The following is a 21,092-nucleotide window of genomic DNA, read 5'->3' as shown; positions in this document are numbered from 1 at the left end:
AATAGCAGCCAGAAGTAGGCTGACAAAACCCACCGAGTTTTTAATTTCCTCCCTGATTTATCAGCTTTGTTCAAACTAGCAACAAAAACTTCCTATGTAAAAAGTCACAAGTGACTTAGGGTTTAAGAAGCAAGCCAAGTTCCCTATGGCTTGTAAGGGGGAAGTAACTTAATGCTGCCATTTCTCCTCCCTTATTTCTGCCATAGGATAAGAATATTCTGTGCACTATGAAGTTCAAAATATATATATATGGCAAGGAGAAAGAAAATAAAAGAAATTTTAACAAATTTTACCTTTGAACTTTTGTTTTTGGAGGTGCAGAAATACAAGTGAGTTTCCACAGAGTATCTATACAGGTAACCAGCAACTCAGCAATACTTGCCAACACACCACATGATAATATGGTCCTCACAGGAATTTCATTAAACTTCTATACAAGTGGCTTGCAATTCAGCCCATCCAAAGGGCATAACTAAGACAGTATTACATCTTACCTTGCGTAAGTTCTGTCAATTTTGAAAGGGAATATGCACAGAACAAGTGTTTCTTCTCTCCTCTAGTCTGATTAGGTACAGTTTGAATTCCTTCCAAACATTGGGAACTCATCTGTGCAGCATTAACACATACACTAAAGATATAACAATTAAACTAGGAATACAACAAAAATATCTAACCTCTTTGTTTTGTTGTTCAGTAAAGCTCACAAGCTGTAGATTTTCTTGGGTTTCATTTTCCTTCAGAATATACAAAGCTGTATCCACTGACAACCAGTGACAAGATTTTCCTAAAAAGAAAAACGTTCCCAACACAAATGCTTAATAATGGCTCAAAATTGGTTTTCTTTGAACCCCGAAGTAGATGTTTCCATGCTATTTATAATATTGATCCCTGTTAATATAAGATGGAAAAAAAGAATCCATTATATGCTATCAGGATTTCCTTCCTATTTAGGTCGATCAGATAAATTGTTCCAAGTCTTGTGATTGTCTTACAGATAATGATTACTATTAATAGTTCCAATATTAAAACCTCTGGTAGTTCAGGAAGCTATTTTCATTGTTTTCTACCATTAGTACAACATTATTATTTATTACTTTTCTTTATACTAAGGCTCGTAGATACCTGCAATTAAGGATGTTAGCAAAATTATATCATATTCTCTCCTGAAGTTCTGTAAAATATCGTTAAACTCACCTTGACCGGAAACCCAGATTATGTGCAAAAGCTAGGGATACCAGGAGATGTAAATCTCAGAAGTATAAGTTTCAATTATTTTTAAGATTTAAATAGCAAGATCCCTCTACATGGCATCACTAGTTGTTCTTCGTTTGTCTTCGGTTGGATTGGAATGGAGGCCTGGTCTTACATATGTTGAATGGATGCCATTTGAACCTCTTTGGTTTCTTGTAGCTGCTCAGTTCCTGAGGGCAATCAATCAATGAGCTATTTAGTGGTCTTCAAGTTAATCAGACCACAGCAAAACAATGAGGGCTTAATTTTTCTACAGTTAGGAGTCAAGAATACTAAAGAATGGCTCCACACCACACAACTTTGTTAAACATTTGAAGATATTTTTGATTTCTCATAAAAAGGTAGTTGCTCTGCTAACATGGATCCTTTCCTTACATCCCAGTATTATGCCTTCCTCTTCACAACAAAACACAAAGATATTTCTATATACAGGACAATAATGTTGTGCAAAAGTAGAATTGTTTTTACGAAAGACAAGTGAGTACTCTTCTGGTTACATAGAATGTCTGGACAATCCTGCAGCAGAACTATTCTAAGGCACAGTTTAAGAGGGTGCCACATGAAAAAAGAAAAGTTAAGAGCAGAACACCGAGACATTCTGTGACTCAAATCTGTTAGTATCAGACCACATTTCCTCACCATTAGAAGTCTGTTGATCAGCTTCCCATTTCAGCCAGATAGTAACTGGAAAATGACTACTTTCTGTCAGTTGTTTGCAGTGAAGTTTTTATTACCAACCTCAATCAGAACCAATTACCAACCTGTAGCACAACAGTCAGTCCAGATGACTAAAACATCTTTGGGATCTAATGGCTCCTGTTTCACAGGATTAAAGAGGAAATCATCTACTTGGGGAAAAAATAATTCCAATGTAGCAACTAGATAAAGCTCCTTGGTAAATCACTGGAGAGAACAAAGCCAATAGCATTCGGAAAAAAGGAGCACAATGGCTGACTAATCTCAGGTGGCTCTAATGCTGGGCTTCACTCTTTCAAGATGAAAATTAAAATAGGCAAAATAAGCTATGAATCCCTCAGACAAGATTCATAATCAAAACATCAAGATACCGTACTGCCATAAAAAGCCATAACCTATTTTAAGTATTTACAAAAGTATTTGAGGTGGAGAATACAATATTAACTAAGTTTTGTACTGTTGTTTCCCACAAAGTACATTAACACCTTAAAGAGAGATACTGCAAACAGTGCTAATGTTTGAATTTTGTAGTAAGAAACTTCACAAAACTATAGCCAAAAATAATTTAAGAGGTTGGCTGACTAAAGGGAGAAAGATAATGGACTTAGCTGATTTTCACTGCTCAGGCAGTGAGCATGAAACAACTAAGCAGAAAATATGGTGTGACAAGTTAAATTATATTTTTAATAGGACTCTGTCAACAGAGAAAAGTATTGCTATATCGCAATATCGCAAAGTAATGCAAGTGAGAAAGGGAAAGATGTATCAGCAGAAGAGAAAATATTTTTCATAGAGGAAAATTCTCCAAAGAAATACAAACACACTTACCTTCGACCTGATGAACGTTCAAAGGCTTGATGGTAATACATACTGTAGACCTCTGAGGTAAGTGCAACTTGTACTTGTGACTAATGATTTCACCATCATCTTCTAAGTAGAAGCATCCTTTGGACTGTGCACATTGCCATTCCTGGAAATCAAGCAAATATTAGATGTTGCCTTGATCTTTGATCAAGATAAAAGCACCTTCTCTGAAATACATTAATTTGATGATTTAACAAATCCTGCATAAAATACAGAAGATACAGCACTGATCTTCTACTCCTTTTTTTAAAATTAATTTTCTCAAATAGTCCTTCTTGTAGTCAATTTTTGCAGAGCAGATAGTAACATTGCTTCACTTGTGAAAATGCTTGAGAAACATACAGATTACCCCAATGCTCAAATAGTTGAAATGAAATTTGAATTGCCATGAAGAATCAAACTGAAATAATGAAATTCTCTGAACTGTGTGATTTACCACTGAAAGGTTGGAATTCTGCTACGTTAGTTCCATCAGGTCAATCGAGCAAAGAACAAAATTGATTAGCTGAACAGCGAGATCAGACAAATCACAAGCACAAGTACTGGCCAAATTAAGTGGTTCTTCTTGACTTCTGTCAAAGCTGTTGGAAAGACATAAACTGAAAACTGCTGTATTTGTGAATAATATGGTTCCTAGAGAAGCCATGATTTTGCCAAGATGCTAAAGTAGCTACATGCTTCAAATTTTGTTTTTTAAACAGCGGGTCCCAATTTTCAATTTCAAATATCATTTGAATGATACTTCTTTAGCAAAATAAAAATAAAGTCCTTATAGACATATTGTATGCCTTGAGGAACGGAAGACATTCTTGATTTGCCTTCCCTGGTCTAAATTAAGTTCATGATTTCTGTTCACTTTCCTAGCAATGGAAGATAATGTTTCTGAGGGGAGCCTAGCAGAAGGAATCTTTCAGTGTAATCTCAGCAGAGAGCTCTGTCCAGGTGGCTGTACCTATGCTTATTGTTCAGTGTAACAGGTAAGCTAACACAGATTTGAGAAGAGAGCTTGTAAAAAATGGAAAAGGTCTGCATGCAACTCCCAGTAAGGAGGCTGACTACTAACTCCATCTAAGGCCAGTCTTCATCAGAGTGCTACATCTCATTTCTCCTCTTAAAGAATCAGTTCTCATTACAGCACATTCACGCTCAGTTGATGGTACTTTACAGTCAATGACCTAAAGGTGTCAGGCAAGAACGGGACTTTGCCTGTGTACGTACACCCAGGATGCCAAGTAACACACTTGATAATACATGCAGCTCTGATTCTAAATTTAGATTTCTCTATTCAGAACTCTACATTTCTTAAGAATGTAGATTACTTAGGGACTCATGGATTTAAGAGCCTTCAGTCCTGTGCCACAGTTTTGCCACTGATTTCTGTGGGAACAGGATCAACTTCTCTATACTAAATATTTCTCGTTCAAACATTACCAAATTAATTTTCATTATACTCCTTTGTGCTTTAAGAACGTTTTATTGATTAGTCAAAACAAAGAGCGCAGTGTACTTTGAGCAAACTCACCACCTGTGTTGGCATAGAAAGACTGTGGAATCTAATATTCTCTCTCACTCCATTTTCTGCCTCTGAATCACTCTTATTTTATCAGTTTCACCCAAACAGCACAAACTCAGCTATGAAAAGAATCTTCACACTAAAGGAATAAAACTGTATCATCCTCAAAACATCAATGTGGATGAATACTGAGAATTCCAAATTTTACATACCTGGAAACAATCTTAATCTCAAATTACTTATTGTTATGGTAAGACTACCCTGTCCTATCCAAGATGTTGATCTAAAAGCAACAATTATTTCAGCCTCAGTACCCCAATAGTTCTGGTAGCATAATGCATCATACCAATTTTAGATGTCAAATTCTGCTAATTATACTTGCATACAGGAGTATACAATATGGAGTACTTTTAAGTACAAATACTATATACTTTCCAACTCACTTTGTGCTGTTCTTTGGAGGTTTGGGATTTGAAAGACAATTAAGACTTTGCTAAGGAACTTCTAAGAGACTTTAAAAGCAAACATACTTCCTCAGAGCAAAGGCTATCAAAAAGACAAAGATCAATTAAGCTATCTAAAAAGAAAGTGGAACATCCAGTCCCTGATGAAAACTAGTATCCAAGTCCCTCCACTCCCATAATCTCCCATAATCTTTTCCAGTTAAGATAACATGTCAGATCCGGGACCTTTGTAGAAACCTATCTTCTCTGCCATCAGAGATGCAGAGGGAACAGCATGTTGTTAGAGGAACAATGATCTCATCTCACCAGCTACATCTACACTGTGAAATAAACGACAGCAAGAAGCAAGGTGAAGCATTCAACACTCTACCACCCATACTGTTTAGCTGTTAGCTCATTCCATGGCTCTGTTTCAGATGACTACAACTAGTGCTCTTCGAGAAAATGTGTACACAGTTCAAAGGATTCTTCACTTCAGGCACCACTTTCAAAAAGCAATATGCACGTAACTGCACTCGATTTGGCTTTCTGTCACCTACACAGTCAACATCATCCCACTAGGTTTTACAACCTTGCACCCTCCAAGCCATGACCTACCCCACAACTTGTAACATGTACTCTTGGTTGGGATGAAGACACATAAGACTAAGAAACTATGTTTTCCAGTGCCATTCATAAACTCACAACACTACCACATGGGTTCTAGGAAAAAAAAACAAGCCAAGTGCCATTTAAAGTGGACACAATCTGCCTGAGAGGGTGCTAGGCCTAAGCCTCGTGGACGTGAAGCTGCCTATGATACTTGGTCCACAGAGTCAGAGATCAGTCCCTGGCCACCTTTTATGTAGCGGTATAGACCTAATTAACAAGGCCACCTAAAAATTCTATACTGATCTTTATCTACGAGACTAGATTTCTAGTGACGGGACAAGCAAAAGGGGTCTGATCACAAAGAATAATTAGCAAAGAAGAGAAATGAGACAAAAGTTACTGGGATTTAATGGTGAGGTTAAATTTTGAGCAACAGATAGGGTTGTCTCAGTCAAACAAGTGGATAATGAGAGTTGATATTAACATTAGAGTCAACATAAATCAGTGGCAGAATTCAAATATGTAGTTTAACCTGTTAAATCATTCTAGTACTATTCCATTCTCAGTAAACTGTTTATTCCAATACTTGCATGACTCCTAACTTCCTCTAAAGTCCATATGCAGTAGGTTGAGATTTTTTCCTTAAAACTTGACACAGCTGAGATAACTGGTTGTTAGCTCACTTAGTCTCGAAGCTTAATACCTTACAAAACTGTTTGAAAAATGAATGACATTTCAAAAAGATCAAAGTCAAAAGGTCTGCTAATGAAGGAACATGGCTGTTCTTTGAGACTTATAAAAGTACATAATACAAGTCTAAACAGCAGTCCAAATGTGCTCTAACTAATCAAAAAGATACTGTGACAATTTTCATGTACAAAAATTACTCTAACAACCACGTCCTATTCCCCCTTTCTCACTATGGCAGTGGTCCTCAAACCATCATCTCACAGAGAGTCCATAGAGAGTAGCTTTGTTCTGTTTGTTTACCTTCCGTTTTTCTAGCTGTTATTTCAGACAAAAGACTACCTTTTTTGCAGTTTTGCATTCAGATAGATATTGTTACAACAGGAACATCAAACAATTCAAGTAAGCAGGGAAAATATCTCAAGGAACAATGTGCAGGTTAAGATGCAAGCAACAGTAAGCAGAAGTTTGACAATGCTTTAGGAATCAAATACTAAACTGTTATTCTTGCAGAGGGCGTAAGGTGGTGCTATATTCTCTAAATTATCCATGTCAAATTACAAACAGGTATGTAAACTTGGGAAGCAAAAAGATGATTTTTCTGTTTTGATTTTAGTATGTCACTTCAATGCAGAACAAGAGTTGTCAAGTAATAGCTAACATAGTGGGAAATGTTTGTATTAAAAATGTTGATCATAAAGAAATGTTAGGGACTACCTGTTGCTGCCAGTGCTGGTCACTGCCCAAATAAATTGTAATAGCAATAGAATGCATTAAGTTATTATTGAATAGTCCACATACTCATGTATAATTCAAAATAAAAAGCAATGTTTGTGAGAGGAATTGTTCCTATGATTAAAGCAAAGAACTTCAGTTCAACGCTTTGTCTTGTACAAACCTGTTCCATACGCACAGAAAAAGTCTTGCTAGTTCAATTGCATGAGGCTACTTCACTGATACAAGTGGGAGCATATAACTGTATCTTTCAGGAAAAGGACTTTTCTCAGGTACTTCTTTTGCTACCCACTGTGCGTGCAGGTCTTCACTGACTTCAGTAGAGCAGAATGCAAAGGTGAGAATCCTTAGCAAGGAGAATTTAGCTACCCAACGCAGAGAGAAGATTTTAGAACATGATACATTGCTTTCTTTTTTTGTTAATGCCTTTCAATCTTGACTAAAACCGACAAGAATATTTTGCAGAAATTTAAGATCTCCATTAGCCATGCTTTAATTAATTGTGATTCAACTACAGTTGAAGCCCAACAGGTCAGCATGTTGACTATGCACATCTGTAGCACTTCCGCAACTATTTTTCTTCCTCCCCGAAGTTATTTACATGGCTTTGAACATGTCACAAACTCCACTGACAAAAAGAAAACACATGGAAGAATGCACTATGAATACAGTCCATGTTTTCTAAGGGTTTTTAAATTTAGATGTTCACCATGTTTTGACTTCCACCGTTTTCTTCTGTCAGAAATTTACAGTTGGCTTTGACCCAACTTCATGATGGCAATATTTTCTTCCTGTCCCAAAAAGACAGGTGAACTGCAGAAAAAAAAAAATCTGAATAGAAGATAAATAAGAAAAATTGTGGGTGCTACGTTCTGATCGGCGGCCCAAATGAATCACTGTGTATTTATTCATTGATTTTGACAAAGTTCGCATTGTGCCCTTAATAGTTAGGGTTAAAAAAATTAGTAGTTCTTCTTACACCTTTTCACGTTTATTGACTGATTTCAGTTTTTGTATGATGCTAATCAATAGTAATAGATATCTGCAGCTGCTTTTTTTCAGTCAGTTCTTACTAGCTTGTACAAAGAAAGAAGAATACAATATTGGGAAACTGTGCAATGGTTTTATATACTACATATCATGTTTGAATAAGGTGAAATTGCAGGTTAAATTGCATGGAGGTCCAGATACCTAAACACACTGCAAAAAATTCCTCTGAGATTATGTTTTTAAATTTTAATATAGAACAAGTGTCACTGTATAGCAATGTCAAAGATATAAAGGACTTCAGAGTTCAATAACAAATACTGAGTTGTTATTTGAAACAAAAATGTAACTCATGAGAACAATCAGTTCCATTTTCTAGCAGCAGTTATACTATGTGGTCATAACCATTTTTTCCCTTTTATACAGGAGTCTCAAGGTGCACATTTTTAATGTATCCTAGCAGTTCCCAGTTAATGTTTTATATTTCTACAGCTATTATTTTCTGTTGAAAGAAAACTAGTAAAGGTTCAGTCAAGAAAGGGAAAACAAAGGTAAAAGATCAATATTAACACTCTACAAATATTGACTTAGCAAAGTGACTTTGTTGTCTTTCTCCCACAGGAATTTATATTGAATGAGTGATTTATTTAAAAGAAAATACTAATAGAACATATTAGTCTAACTAAGAATCAATATTTTCAGGCTACAGCATATATTTACAAATTAATGCCCAACAAACTGTACATGCTCACAGATCTGTTATTTATTTCCAATTACCTTTCATATAAAGGTTTATGATACACAATCTTTCAGACTACTAAAGCATTTAAAGTTCTCACCAACCTAATAAATTATTAAATTTTAAATTTCTCAAAAAGTCATTAAACATTTTATCCAACAGTGGTTTCATTTATAAAAAACACTTTGTTCTATTAAACCTTCACACCTGAAAAATTATTTTCAATAACTAGATGTCAGCAAAACCAACAGTATATGAAAATGTTAATAATAATAAGTATCAAGAAACCTCTCACTAGTTTATAGCTGCCCTTGACAAACTATTAATAAAACGTAAGCTAAAAATAAGAGAAAAACAGTTTTTTATTTAAAATGCAGTAACATATGTGCCTAGAGGAACACAGCATAATTTCAAGACAACTAGCTTACATGATACCTTTATTGTGTCTGGCTCAATTAGCTTTGTGTTTCTGTTGCTACTGGCACAGTTGCTGATAGTGGTAGAAACGGATGCTTTGCAACTTTGAGCTGATGAGGGTCTTGAAGGAGTTCTGCTATCACCTATAAACATAGGTATTTAGTTACAATTACATTATTTCAACCCACTCCTAGTGCTATTTTTCATAAGGCCTTACATTTATAGGCACACAACGAAAAAATGGATGACGAGCTTCAATCAGATAAGCTGACTTCCTTTATAATAATGTAACATTTAATAATTCATTAGCCAAACATCTTTACTTCCCTGACTGTACATCCCAGGTGAACGGGCATATGAATGGCAGAACCTTGGAATCCAAATCTGTCTGAAGGACAAGAAATTGTTACTACATGATTCCATTTACCTTGGAATCAAAGTAAATCTGTCCTAAGTGGATAGGTTTGACCTGCTTCTATTTTAAGGTTATTTCTTTCCAGGACAATGTAGTTTCCCTGCCAGATAGCACATCATTTATGCACAGCTGCCCAATGCAATTACTTCCAAGCCTTTACCTTCTGGTTCCTTATGTTGGGGCAACTCTGCTGATACAATTGTTGATTTAGCTACATAAACTCAGTCTTCATCACTGTTCTGTCATCTTTGCACCTCTTCAGTATTGCCTAGAATTGAAGCAACTATGCACACTACATACAAATGCAAATATTTCATACGTGGTACCTTTGCAGTCTGTTAGCCTGTGGTCTTTTTCCAGCTTGGGAAGGTTTTTAAGTATCTTTGTAACTTCAGAAAGAACATTGAACTCCCATAATGATTGTGCTTGAAAAGTGGCCTCAATAATTGAAACAGACTGCTTATTGATAAAAGTTTAAGGTTTCATCTCTGATCTGGGAAGGAAATAAATAATTTGCCTGTGTTGCAACATCTGAGCATTCATTTTCTCTCTTCCCTCCGGACTGTGTCACATGAGAGTCAATGAAATTCACCCTTAAGAATTTGAGAGCTTCAGATCATAGTTACAGCCAAAGTCCATTTGAACATGGGGGTCAGATATTCTACCGAAACATTTATGCGATTGCCATAGTAGAAATGAGTATTAGTCAGTAACATCCGCACTAATCTGAGAAAAATTAAACAAATACTCAGCTGTTCATTAATCCAGAGCACGATCTCCACCCGAATGAAAATTCTCAATATGAAATATAAATACCTTTTGTTGGTGCTAGTTTGTGATCAGTTTTCCTTGAGACTCTTGGTGATGGTTTTGACACTGGCAGTGTGATCCCTTCAGAGGAAGTCTCAGTGTGACTTCCAAACTGCTGTTGCCTCAATCGACTATCAACTTGAAGTTTCTCTCGTGCAGTCTTGCAGCACTGCTCACTGGTTGTCATGTATAAGTCACAAAACTTTAGATAAAGAAAAGTAACCTGTTAAGTGAAACATTCTTTCTCACAGTTTTAAGGATTAAAATGTAACATTAGTAAGGAAAGGACAGGTCAACAGATGTAACGCATTTTCTCTTAAAGCACAACATTAATTTTAATTTTCATAAATCAGAGCAACCACTCAAGTGACGCAGTAAAATGGAGCCATGATTCAACAAGGAGGTCCAAATATGGAATAAAAATTAAGTGCGACTTTCAACCCAAGAGGTGATTTATATTTCTTTCTAGATATTTGAAGACTTTTTTTTTTAACATAGGATTCTTAATAGGGGGTTGTTTTTCTCCTATGAAACTATATGTATGTACAAATCTTTGTGGACTGTTTATTCAGTTCAAAACTTAGTCACTGCTTAGAGATAACATAAAAAAAACCTGATAAGATGTTGCATCTTGAAAATAAGATGTTCAACATATACAATAATGTCCCCCACACAAGAAATTATGAAATGTCACAGACATAGCAACTCTCAGTGATTAGCTAAGTTTGCTGTCAATTGTCATCTTTATTCTGCCATTCCTCTAACTCTTACCTTCACACATGCTGTTAGGCTTCGTGCTTACTATTAGGCTCTGCCTAATACATTAAGTTCACTCGCAGCAAGTGACCTTTCCAAGGATAATAGCCAGATAAAGTGAGTGAAACAGAAATACGTATCAGCCCATGTTCCAATGTGTAGGCAGTTGGCAGGGGGGAGGGAGCGCCTAGGATAAGGTCATCAACAGACCAACACATGGAGGTGGTATGTATTGTGTTTGATAATGCTAATACCGTCAATAACATCAAGCCAGTAATGCAAGAACAAATAATATCACTCTGTTTGCCATACCTTGTTGTAGTCAAGTTTGCCACTGCAGTTAAAACCAGCTTGTTTAGTAATGGCACTCACTTCATCCCAAGTCATTTTTTCACCTCTCTGCAATAAAAAAACCCACAACTCAGTTTGGGTTCCTAATCAATAATGCTGTTCACCTACAGCACACATTTAATAAAAACACAAAGAAAGATTCTTTTAAAATCCTTTCAGGGAATCTTATCTTGCAGTAGATTTAAATGGATTTTGATTGGAATCGTCAAAGTAGAGGTCAACATCGTAAAAAATTATGTCCCTACAATGCTGCTATATACCGAACAGATGAATTGCATCAGTTTATGCAATTTTGTGGTGTCTTCTGGAAACCTACCATGAATGACACGTCAATTTCAGAAAATCTTCCATAAACTAAGGAATCCCAGCTCTCAGTCATTCTTACTTATATTGTAGCATGCTAACAACGAAGAGCTAACTTCATAATGGTTACTTTCACTTATTTACTTGAGCTATCCTATTATACCAGTTTACATCTGCAATTTAGTTCACTAGAAGGGTTATTCCAGGCATGAATTTGCCTTGCACTTATCTCTACTTGGAATCATTAGTGTAAAGCCAAAGCAATTTCTATCCTTTGGAATCAAGTCTGAAGTTGTATGTCAAAATACCATCTCAAGTGCCCCGCTTGCAATGTGGACACAAGGCACACCTCTCAGGAAGAAAGCATGTCTTCCACAAGGTCCTCCAGCAATCTCCTCCACACAGATTCACAGGGCTGTTAGCAATGACAGAGCAACATATGACTGCTGTACAGAAATCTACTTCACATCACTTCTCAGCTATAGATGCATGGTGTAAACTTGGGACTGAAAACGTGAACAACTTTATTGTTGGTAAAGATGTGATGTGGACATACAGTCCCAGAGCCATAGTGGATTGCAACAAATCAAATCCTGATCCTCCCCTCTTTGAACAGCACCAGTTGCTACTGCAAGCACGTCTACTAAGTTCTTCAGTCTGGGTCTATATGAAGCAATGCTCTGACTTTATGTAACAATACAGAGTTTATAGCTCTTCATGGCATAACTACAGTAGCACTCAACATCTGTTACTTCTATCTTTCGTTATATAAAGAATATTTCCTTACTGTTGCAACTATATCTTTTTGTTCATGCAGAATGAGGACTGAAGGTTCTGCCACGATGTTTGAATTAAACAAATAATCTTGTTTTATTGGGTCAACCACAACAAATACAGTATGTAAATTGTTTGTTTCTTCTGTTCCAGTTTGCTCTCCTCTACATTTCCTTAAAATTGTTTTATTCTCACTTTTGAGCACTCTACTAGAATTCTACAACTAGTCCATTTTTAATTGTTACTGCTCCCTAGCATTTGTGTTGTGCAAGATGTTTGGCTTTTACAATGAAGGGGTTTTTTTTGGCTGTACAGAGCAAAAAACCTGACAGAACAGAGGAAGAAAATCATTGTAATCATCTGTGACACACATTATGTAGTTTAAAGTCAGAGCATCAGCTCTACACCAACTTGGAAAAACTGTTCTGTTTCAGGGGTTTTGTTTGCTTGCTTTGCAGATCCTCAGAGGACCTGGATTTTAATCTTGCCAACACTCGTCATTCTAACATACTCTTGCTAATGTTTTCATTAAAGTTGCATTTCCTACAATCTCATATCATCATAAAAATCTCAGCTGCTATTTTTAAAGAAGTCTTTTCTATCCTTTCAGATTGTACCATGAAACCTAAAAATACGGTGGCAGTTCAGCAGCTAAATAAGAAGTTCCAGATATTTTTTAATGTCATTATTTTAAGCCATATTAATGACATGTTCAGGTAAGCCTTATGACATTTGCATGCTTTGGGTTGGCAATGCGTAATCTCTAACCAAAGTATTGACTTACTTTGACAGTTTACTTTAAGACCCTGATGAACTAACTATAAGATCCAGTGAGGTCACTGGCATGACAGAACATCATAGCTGTGATAAAACTAAAGCACTGACCCTGATATTTTATGTATAACATAAAAATATTGGGTTTTAACTTTGTATCTGAACATACATAGACAACAACTTGTGAGGGGAGAACAACAAAGGTATGTCATTAATTCTCTTGGTAAAAGTTCATAACCCCAGAGGGCTGCAGAGGGGCTCTGTAGAGAATAGAGGGACTTGCACTAACTGAACCAAGGGAGAGACATGTGCTTCCGTTTCTGTTGCTTCACTGCAGCATAGATAGGGTTTCAACAAAGCATTCTGTGAAAGTATGAAAAATATTTTTTCTGCCAGCTTCCACCTTCAAGGCACAATTGCTGAAAGGGACAGACAGGTTATCAACTGCAAGACTGTAAGGGGAAAAAATGGAAGAAAGATCAGATAACCACAGAAAATTAGACATAAAATTGCAAAAAAAAAAAAAACAAAACCAGGAATCAGTTATTGATTCTTTTGGTCACGAATATGTGTTTACACATTCAGAATAGTTTTACCATCTAATTTCCAAAATCTCTATTAATGGTTAAAGATGGATAATTAAGTTTCTACTGATACTTACCGTTGTAAGAATTTTATAAAGTTCATCATGTAAAATATATCCAGTGTTATCTGTGTCTATTTTTCCAAATGCTTCGAGCAGTTCAGTTTTTGTAGCTGGTTTTTCTTTTTTTAAAATAGTACAAAAATCATCAAAATTCAGTGTAGTCGTTTGTGAAGTCCAATATTTATTAACTGTCTTCTGAGATGGATTTCTTCCAGCCTGTTGAAGTACTGAACAATAAAACACAATATTAACTATCTATTCCAGCTGTCAGTAAAGGAATTTTCTCAAAATAGCCTTTACTCACTTTCCATGTTCAGACTTTTTTTTTTTTTTTTAAGCCAAATCAATCCAAGGGAAAAGTGGGTCTGAAGGACAGTTTTGCTTATAGTCTCAATCCCGTACTCCACTGATACAGACTGACACTGACCTTCCCTGGCCTTGAATTTTCTGGTTTGTACCAGAGATGTTCAAGCAGCCTGAGGGGCAGATAAGCTCACTCACATATTCTTTTGAAAGGAGTCATGAAACAGGCAGCGCCTGGCACCCTACATCATCCCTCACGAACTGTGATCCAGCACAGAGATGACAGATGCCGCACTGCTGAGAGTCACACCCACTTTCTTCTACAGAAAAAGGAAGAAATCAGAGAGCAGTCTGTGACTTTTTGTAACACAACAATATCACAGGAAATATTTTGCTTAAAGCTTCCACTTACTCATATGCACGGTTCTACTAAACTCAATGGGATGTCTCCCTTAAATAAAGTTAACGGGTTCAAATCATTAATTAAACAAAATATCCATTAATTCAAAGACAGTCTCCTCAAGTGACAAGTGTAAAATTCAGCCCAGTGTCTGTATCCTCTGCCTTAATATCAAGAACCTATTATTTGTAAGCTTGCACATTATTAGATCCTATTTCTACTAAGATCCACATAAGTCTTTCCATTTATTTTGCAAAGAACTGAGACCTAGTGTAGAATTTATCTTAAAAAAACCTTTTATGTCACATCTGTACATTTGAACTTAGCAATTCAAATTATGCAACATGAATTTCAAATGTAAAGGAAATATGATACCAACAGTCATACATTGCTAAGGCCAACAGCCAATACCATACATGCAACCAGTCCCACCTACACCTCGTATTCTTCAAAATGAATTTGCCAGATCTAGTTAGCCTCTTAAAAGTCTTTACTGAAAACATCCTTTCACCAGTTTCCAGCGTGAAGGTGAAGAAGACATTATGTTAAACTGAATTAAATTCTAATGCACAGTCTATCTGAAACTGGAGAGGTGCTTTTATACCCTCCCATACAATCAAGTTTTTTAGGGAAACACAAAAGATCCTTCATCTTTACCTATGCTGGCAGTTTGATTTTTAGCCAACTGACCAAGTCTATACCAGCTGAGAGCAGTTCAGTAGCATCTGTGAAATGAGGTGGTGGAATTGTTACAATTCGCAGTAGGCAACTGTGTCACCATAAAAACAAACAAACAAAACCAGACACCTTTGTTGCTAACCTCCAGTTGAATGCCAAGGACTAAATAAAGATTTCTGCCCTGTCACCTCTACAATCAGAGTCAGGAGAATACAGCACAGCTTACATCTTTATCCATGCAACGCTTGGGCACGTAGCAATTGTTTAAGGATTTCAACGTCAAGGTCAGCCAAGGAAGGGCAGTTAGTTTGTGTATTTGTTTACGTGGATAGCTGAGTTCCCTGGAATGTCAATATAGCACAGTATTCACTTACATTTAACAGAGTATCCTTCAAATACACGACAATTCTGTATTTTTATATATCCTGGGAGATCAACGCTTGCCATACCCTACATGCCTCCCAAGTTTGTATTTTTGAAAGTTCAATTAGATTGCACCTTTTATTTATACTTCTTTACAGACTGATTCTGCTAAATACCTTAAGTAATATTATACCACAGAAAATGAAGCTACTATCCATGAGTAAGTAAAACTCCTACAAATAAAATTTCACAGGGCCAATCTCTAAGTGAATATTTCACAGTTTAGAATATTAGCCAAACATCATGTAGCAAGAGATGCTTAAACACTGGCACCACTCACTTGATAAATGCCAGAATTTACTTAAGATGCAATATAAGTCTATAATAACTCTCAATGCTTGCAAATTTTAAAAGAAGTTCTTAAATATCTCTGAAAAGACTGGGAGCCTGAGCAACTAACTGCCCTTTCTGAGTTGACCTTGAAACCAAAATGCCCAAACACTTGCTATGTAGCGAAGTGGCATATGGATAGAGATGAAAGCCAAAGCATATATAAAAGAGATGACATTTGTTCACACCACTCCTATCTTAAAATCCAGATTATCCAAAACTATCATTAGGATGTTATAAAGGCACTTTTATTACAGCTGAGGAAGCCTGGATAACACTAAGTCACATGCTGAAAGAATGTACTTGCTAACGGGTAGAATTTCATGTACTGATATAGGAAAAGAAGCTACAAACGAGTGCAACAGAGAAGTACACTCAGCTTTTATAGTGGTGGTTTCCACGTGGAGACCTCACGTATTTTAGGCACGGGCAATGCAGCCATTAGTAAGAAATATTTCCTCACATATGCAAAAGAAAAAATACGGTCACTAGAATTATGATATAACTACGTTATTTGATAGCTTAGCACATTCTTGCCTTTGGCCGTTGCTTGGGTTTTTTTATTACAAACAAATGCAATGCCATAATACACATACCTTTTACTGGCATCATGATCTATGAGGAGGACTCATGAGACACTATGAGAAAGCAACCTGTACTACCACCAATCCCAAGTGCATTCTGCGCTGTACCCCAAAACCCACAAAAATAATTAGTTTTTTAATGATACATTTCGGTTCTCTTTATCTAACTGAAGGTTTATGTTCTCATGTTTTCTTTGTCAACCATGTGAGCTGGAAACATTTTTTCCAATAAAGCAAGCTAAGATTTTCACATCACAAAACTCCAGGTAGAAAACAGGACTGAAAGACACTTTCATGAGTTTCCTAACACAATCCCATGCTATTACATACAACCATGAATAAACTTTTTCACAAAAGGACAAAAATACTCCAAGAAAGAAAAAAAAAAAAAAACCAAAACCCCAACAAACACCAAACATGATAAGACATAGTACACAATCCTACAATTCCAAGAGATAGCAAAGTTGGTATTATATTTGCTTGAGAAATGTTATCTGGGATAGTGAAACCTACTTCACAACTGAAACAGGTTATTACTCAGTCTTATCTTACTCCTTCCTTATATTACTCGGTCACTAAGATGTATTTTAAAGAAATCAATTTCCAATACACAGCCCTAACTACCATTTTTCAGATAAATTTTTGTAACTTTCCTAATAATTCCATACAAGGAACTTTGAAATTCCATAGGTTTTCAAAACAAAAGCTGTCAAGCTCCACAGCTTTCAGTATCTACTAACACCTTTATTTCGTACAGCTGAAGCATTCAGAGATATTTTTTTTCCTGTTGTACTGCTGACAGCAATACCACTTACACACAAATACAATATGGATGAAAAAATGAAAACTTTTGATTTTAGTCTATGGGAGCATTGTAATTCAGTAGGAGTTTAAATAAAATAAGAGTAAGAATTCTTATGAAACACCTGTGTCTGAAACAGTAGAGGAAAGGCAATATTTTTACATATTACTCAAAGTGGCTTAGAACTGACCTGTGAGACTATCTTTAGGGGTAAATTACCCTATCCATGCCTCCTTTAACAACCTCTCCTATGCGCCTGCAAACCTCTGTGCCAATTAATGACAGTTGTGGCGATTTTCTGTGCCAGGGCAATTGCCCACTATAAACTGAACTGAGACCAACTCACATAATCATTTGTCAGGGACAGGGAAAGATTTATTGCAGAAATGTCACAATCAAAAGCAGTATCTAGGCCCACCTCAAGTAAGCAACAATGCTACCATCAAATTTGGTGGTGTTAAACAACTCACTTAGGTCCCCTGTAAGCTGTCAGCTAGTATTGACTTCTGCCCATTCATACTGGTGATTTACAGATGAAAAGCTCTGTATATTATTCCCACTTCCACGAGTCATCCAACACCTAGCAACAAAGATTAAGGATTTGAGGAAAATGAAAAACTTTGAGGAATGGTAGTTTCTAGAAACTTTGAAAGATCACTATGTGACATATTTTATAACAGGTAAATGATGAAAGCGTCTTCAAAGATACAGCCACCAACACTTGAAATCTGAACCCTATCTAAAACTACTGTAAATTCCTTAAAACAGTTTCTGAGTTTATGCATTGGGATACTCTCATTACTGAATTGCTGACTGCTGTTTGTAAACTACCCACTGTAATCATCACACACAATAGTTATGGGGAAAAAATATCTAATCATTACCTAAAAGGAGTTGTTCTTTTGATTTAATATTTTCTAAACTGCTTTTTAAAACAGTTAGGTAAGCTGCTCGGCAGTTCATGTAAAAGATTGCTTCTTCTGCATGCTGGGACTTCTTTGCTTGGGAACTTTCTGAGTGTGTACCTTTCTGAATGGAGAGGGATGCGTTATTCTCAGGACTGCTGGCCATTCTGTGAAGAATACAATTACAGTTAGAATTTGTTACTGTCTTGCCTGTTTAATAATGCCTCTGCTTTGTCCTCTGAAACACAAACTAGCACAAATCATCCAAACATCTAGGTCGTATGTTTTCCATTCTCTACATCTGGGACAGGAATACTTACCTGCGCTTGTAGGTAAGCACTATGAGATCCACAAACAAAAGTAGCTTGAGCTCTACTTATTATTCACAGTTTATTCTTTATTGGCAGTAAAAAGTTTCATTTTATTGTGTTTTACTTTAATTTCAAACATTTGATATCACAATGATTATATAGTCATGTTATTTGAAAGCATAAAAACAGATTTTCAAGTTATATGTGATACAAACCATTGCTATCCATGTTTAGAAAAAACCACTAGGACTTTTCCTTATTACACATTTCCACTAGGATTTCTACTCTTGCCACGTTAGCTAAATTCTCCTAATGACAGAAACAATGGGAGAATTTGTACAGAAGTGCACTTGTTGGCTCTGATGACTTTACTACCACTGTCTATGCCTCGCATGACTTGTCACAATGGTAAATTAATGAACACACCATACCTACCACTGTTTTGCTCCCAGTGCCACTCTCATTGTTGCTACAGTTCACCAGCAGTAGCAAAGGTGGAGTGTTTTTAGGAAAAAAAAAAAAGCCAATTTAAACATGGCCAGAGGTGTGAGAGGCACAGAATTATTTAAAAGACTTTTTTGCCAAACAACAATAACAAAGTAAGTATTATCAAGAATGGATGCAGCGCTTATTTCATTGGAGAGAGGTCTGTGGCTGCATGATCACAACTGACTCACGTCATGTCGTATTCTCTATTATATTTCTTGGTGTTAACAGCAGAGTAAAAGCCCCCTTTGTCCTCCAGTAAAAACTACATGTGAGCATGTTTATATTGAATTGCATATTTGTCAGGATTTCCTCCCTCACTCAAAAGTTGACTTTCCTATTTCCAAGACTGCTTTAGCTGGGGGAGCTTTACACAGCTTCAGCAGAGACACTGTGTAATGTCATAAACACCATCTAACATTCAGCGTTAAAAAAGTGATATAATAATTATTAAATTGATTACATGCTTTTTTCTGGTGCCAACCCATACCAGAATGGGCTTTTGTTTTCTGTTTTTATAGTTATAACTCAATAAAACATATGGCTAATAGTAAAATTGGTCAAAACTGTAACCCTTGATCCTTCAAGTATGTGAAGTTAAGCACACAATTCTACTTTTAAGAGTTATCTAAATATAATTAATAGAAATAAATAAGTCTGAAGCTAAGAGTGTGCATAAAACTTTGCGCAACTTAGGCCTCTGAAGTACAAGAACACTACCCATATAATCGTAAATGAATGAAAAAAAAATGAAATGCATTTTTTCTAAATTATTAAAACAATTCAAAGCAGTAACTAATATTGTTTGCTCACCAATGGCCAGTAAACTTTAACAGCAGCTTTCTGCTTTTACCAAGGGTGATTAAGGTTTTTAGAAGGCCGACACAGAGGGACACTAAATCGTGTTGTATTGTTGGTCTAACAGCCTCTCATATTATTTTACCCAATGTTGACTTCAGAAAAATATATTCCAGTATAATAAATTGAATATTTCAAGTTCAGCAACAAGACAACGACATCATAGGGTCCCCTTCAGGACTCATTGGATTTTTACTCAGGAGGCCTAAATCACTCGCACCTTGTTGAGTTATATAGGTCTTTTACACTTGGGAAAAAAAGATAATAATCGCTTATCATGGATGAAGTACCCTATTTATAATACACAGACCGCCTGCCTGACACTTTAATATTACTCTGGCATTAGAAGGACCCCATAGGGACACTGTGATACAGTCTGGTTACTGCAAACGGGTGTCACTATAATTAAGCACCAGCGTTACACACACAAAATGGAAGCGGGTTAAAGTCAAGGAGGAAAAGAAGAATAAATGTTAATTTTCCAGTAACTAGTTTATAAAATGCGAATTCTCATTTATACTCTTTAGCCTTCCCATTACCAAGGTATTTCTTATGTGGGCCACAGTTCTGCCAAGAAGTGCTGCCAATACATTGCTCAGAAATCCAGTGAGCAATAGCTTAGTGACAGCACTGCCAGCAGCCCCATGGCTTAGGTTGTTACATTTTTACTGGACAAATGACACTTTAGACAAAATAGACAGAGGGGAGCAATCCGGCCTCGACTGAAGTGGCAGGACGACACAGCCTATTACTTTCAATTTTAGTTGCTATGATTCTAACAAATAAAAAACATCTTCCAACCACCAATTAAGTCATAACCTTCCTGGCAATACTGACCTTTCCCGCTGCAGGTCCGAGGCTGAAGTTCGCCTCCATCCACAGCAAACGCAAACCAGCAGGGAAGTTTCGCACTGCTGCTTCTTAAGCTTCCGAGCCCAAGCACTCAGGCCCCGCTCACCTGAAATGAGAAAACTCTTTTACCACATGAAACTCATTACCTCCCCCTCCGGTGGGCGCTGAGGTCTTCTTGAGCAAAATTGACCATCCACCCTCCCGCAAAAGACATTACAATCCCCTTGCCCCAACCCGTCAGATGGGTATCATTTCTCCCGCCCGCACGTCGGGGACCCTCCGCCCTGCCCGGCGTCCCCACCAGCCCCGAGGGGCCGGGTTTCGCCACACACCTCACCTCCCGCCCAAGCTGGCTTCGCACAAACCTCCCCGGGACGGGAGGCCGCC

The 21,092-nt window shown here is 36.7% G+C and overlaps 1 protein-coding gene across 1 annotated transcript in view; it reads right to left on the bottom strand.

Moving 5' to 3' along the window:
- The window catches only part of EFCAB7 (EF-hand calcium binding domain 7), a 30,514-nt gene extending 9,748 nt beyond the window's left edge, over positions 1-20,766 (bottom strand). The window contains exons 1-8 of the mRNA XM_009319823.1: positions 20,691-20,766; positions 18,319-18,365; positions 13,789-14,000; positions 11,238-11,324; positions 10,176-10,371; positions 8,963-9,087; positions 2,776-2,917; positions 675-784 (exon numbers count right to left, since the gene is read on the bottom strand). Of these exons, the coding sequence (XP_009318098.1) occupies positions 675-784; positions 2,776-2,917; positions 8,963-9,087; positions 10,176-10,371; positions 11,238-11,324; positions 13,789-14,000; positions 18,319-18,364 (918 nt within the window). The 5' untranslated portion in view covers position 18,365; positions 20,691-20,766. The remainder of the gene's footprint in view (positions 1-674; positions 785-2,775; positions 2,918-8,962; positions 9,088-10,175; positions 10,372-11,237; positions 11,325-13,788; positions 14,001-18,318; positions 18,366-20,690) is intronic.
- Between the last annotated feature and the right edge of the window lie 326 nt (positions 20,767-21,092).

Source organism: Pygoscelis adeliae, unplaced genomic scaffold (assembly GCF_000699105.1).
Source record: "Pygoscelis adeliae isolate BGI_AS28 unplaced genomic scaffold, ASM69910v1 Scaffold181, whole genome shotgun sequence".
In the NCBI taxonomy this organism is placed as follows: domain Eukaryota; kingdom Metazoa; phylum Chordata; class Aves; order Sphenisciformes; family Spheniscidae; genus Pygoscelis; species Pygoscelis adeliae.
The sequence above is the reverse complement of the archived record's forward strand: the minus strand, read 5'-3'. Positions and strand labels throughout refer to the sequence as shown.